Genomic DNA, 3,137 nt, shown 5'->3' on the forward strand with positions numbered 1-3,137 from the left:
CCAGGTACAGCACCTGCACAGAGCCTGTCTGCCCGGAACGGAGCAGACGTGACTTCCCCTTGGTCGTCGGCGCTGCTGGTGGCTGTGGCGTCCCTTCTGGGTACATTGTGAAAGGCGTTAGATGTTTGCCACCAGGCCCGCTCCTCCTCCACACCCCATACTTTTCGCTGAGTCTGGGCTGCTGTGACAACTACCACAGATGGGGTGGCTTCAACCACAGAAGTTTATTTCGCACAGTCGGGGGTTTGGGTCCAAGATCACAGCACCACAGGTTCAGGGTCTGGAGAGGTCCCACCTCGTGGTTCCTGGACGGCGTCTTGTTGCCATAACCTCACGTGGTGGGAGGAGTGAGGGGGCTTCTGGGGCCTCCTTTACAAGGGCACTAACCAGTTCATGGGGACCCCACCCTCCTGACCTAATCACCTCCCAGAGGCCCACCTTCTAACACCATCACATGAATTTGGGGAGGACACACATTCAGCCCCTCTCCTTCCTCACTCTGTCACTGGTTATTTTGCTTGAAAGGAAACCCTGGTATATTTTTAAATTGCCCTGAAACTGAGCCCGAGTGAGCCCAGCAGCCCCGAACTGGCACCTGAATTGGTCCCAGATGGAAAGGAAAAACGATTGTCCTCACTCCCGTCTCTCCTCCCCGAAGGCGGATGCAGGTCACGTGAGAAATGTCTTCCCATTTCCCAGGTCTGATCTCTGAGGATGGTGGCCTGCGTCTCCCACTGAGTCAGCCGAGCGGGCCCGTTCCCCTCAGGGAGCTGTGCAGGGGGGCTGACAGGGGCACGGAGGGGAGGACAAACCCCTCAGATGACTCTGTGAACACACACAGGAGTGTGAGCACACACGGTGTGAGCTGAGCGCGCGCAGGGCTGTGAGCTGAGTGTGCCAAGGGCTGTGAGCTGAGTGTGCCAAGGGCTGTGAGATGAGTGTGCAAAGGGCTGTGAGCTGAGCGCACACAGGGGTGTGAGATGAGTGTGTACAGAGGCCTGGGAAGTGGGCTGCCTCCCGAGGTGAGATGAGGTGGCAGCAGCTGAGCAGACCTGTGGCTGGAGATGTGAGCCGCCCTCCGGAAGCCAGGCAGGGAGGAGCGGGGACAAGAACAGGGAGGAACCCGGAGCCGCCTCCAGCTCCATGTTTAAGGATCCTGGAAACCGTGTAAACGCCTGGGCCCCGGCTCACGGCCCTGGCCCTCAGCCCCGTAGCGTCCCGAGGAGGTTTTTCTAGGAAGTTCTGTTCCGTGGCTGACAGTGCTCGGGCTGTGTCTGTGTTTCGTCACTTTTAGGAACCGGAATTCCTTTATTACCGCTCCGTGCAAATATGAGTTACACGACAACAGCAAGAAACGGGGTGCGACTCCGTGGCAAAGGGCCTTTGTGTGTTTTATAGACCCCAGATCTTCAACGCAAGTTCCCAGTGGGGGTGCTGCCTTTGTGGCAGGGGTGGCCCGAGACTGGTGGCCCGTGAGCAGGGGTGGCCTGAGACGGGTGGCCCGTGAGTAGGAACTCACGGGAAAGGGGCGTGTGTGCAGCCAGCGGCGGCATCCCTGGCCACAGCCGTCCTTCCGTTCTGTTCCCAGGCCCCTGTGTGCCATCTGGGTACAGACACAGGGTGCCCGTCACGGCCGGGCGCAGGGGCCAGGGGAGGCGCTTGTATGAGCCCTGTCCTTGGGGTGAGAATCTCTCGCTCAGCTGCCAAGTGCGAAGAGCCTCGTGCTAGAGAATGAGCTGATCAGGCTGCCACGAAAACCCACTGCCCTCAAGCAGCGGCCTGCAGAGGCCCGAGCCCGGGCGGGCGCCCGCTAACGCAGCCCCGTGCCCGCAGGGACAGCAAGCTCACCATGCTGCTGCGGGAGTCCCTGGGGAACGTCAACTGCCGCACCACCATGATCGCGCACATCTCGGCCGCCGCCGGCAGCTACGCCGAGACCCTGTCCACCATCCAGATCGCCTCCCGAGTCCTGAGGATGAAGAAGAAGAAAACAAAGGTAGGGAGCTGGCGGGGTGGGGGGAGGGGTGTGGGAGCCAGAAAAACCAGCTCAGCAGTCTCCCCGCCACCTGGGGCAGGAGCGTCCGTCACTCCCGGGCCCCACCGTCGCTGCCTTTCGGGGTCATCCAGCCCGGACCCGACCGGGGTACACGTCCACATGGGAGGGACGGAAGGACTCACGCACAGCGGCTCCCACCAGCCTTGGTCCGACGGAGACCAAGACCGTGTCCCGTGTCCCTCAGTGGCTGGCCCCGGACGACTGCTCATCCCTCGCTCAGGTGGCCCTCCCCCTGCGTGTCCAGGAGGCCTTTTCAGGCTGCTGGGCTCTGCCCTGTGAGGTCAGAGGTTGCTGGTTGGTGCTCAGAGTCCATGACACACCCCTGGGCTCACCTGGCGAGGCAGAGGCCAAGCCAGCCAGCGGGGGCGTGAGACGACCGTGTGAGGAAGTGACCAATGGTGGTCGCTCTGATTCAGGGCCGGCTGGTGACGTGGGCTTTCCCCTCCTTTCTGTAGCTTTTCATAAATAACAAGCAAGTCTTTCAAACCAGTGTTTCGTGGGACAAGGTGCCACAGTGACTGGGGGGCCAAGTTCATGACCCCCCGCCCTGAGGAGCTCAGCCCGGCCCTGCTGGTCACCCCTTCAGGAGCAGACTCTGTCCTGTGTGCCACGCACGGGCTGCCCTTGGCACAGGAGGTGCACTGGCCGGGCACAGCCAGGCAACTGCCCATACGCAGGGCGGGCAGCCAGCCCGCAGCCGGGAGCCTATAGCCAACCAGCATCCCTGGGGGTCCCTGGGCGGCTCCTGGGGGGGCCTGGGCGGTTCCCTGGGGGTCCCTGGCAGCTGTCTGGGGGCTCCTGGGGGCCCCTGGGGCAGCCCATGCTGACTGTCCTCTCGCCCACAGTACACGTCGAGCTCGTCGGGGGGAGAGAGCTCCTGTGAGGAAGGCAGGATGCGCAGGCCCACGCAGCTGAGGCCCTTCCAGGCCAGGGCCGCCGTGGACCCCGACTTCCCCGTCCCACAGCTGTCCAGCGACCCCGACTACTCGTCCAGCAGCGAGCAGTCCTGCGACACGGTCATCTACATCGGGCCCAGCGGCACGGCGCTCTCCGACAAGGAGCTCACGGACAACGAGGGCCC

General features: G+C 62.9%; 1 protein-coding gene across 1 annotated transcript in view; it reads left to right on the top strand.

Annotated features, from left to right (window-relative positions):
* The window catches only part of KIF26B (kinesin family member 26B), a 236,260-nt gene that overhangs the window by 232,132 nt on the left and 991 nt on the right, over positions 1-3,137 (top strand). The window contains exons 10-11 of the mRNA XM_014528243.1: positions 1,834-1,996; positions 2,902-3,133. Of these exons, the coding sequence (XP_014383729.1) occupies positions 1,834-1,996; positions 2,902-3,133 (395 nt within the window). The remainder of the gene's footprint in view (positions 1-1,833; positions 1,997-2,901; positions 3,134-3,137) is intronic.

The sequence above is a fragment of the Myotis brandtii genome, unplaced genomic scaffold (genome assembly GCF_000412655.1).
Source record: "Myotis brandtii unplaced genomic scaffold, ASM41265v1 scaffold627, whole genome shotgun sequence".
Classification (NCBI taxonomy): domain Eukaryota; kingdom Metazoa; phylum Chordata; class Mammalia; order Chiroptera; family Vespertilionidae; genus Myotis; species Myotis brandtii.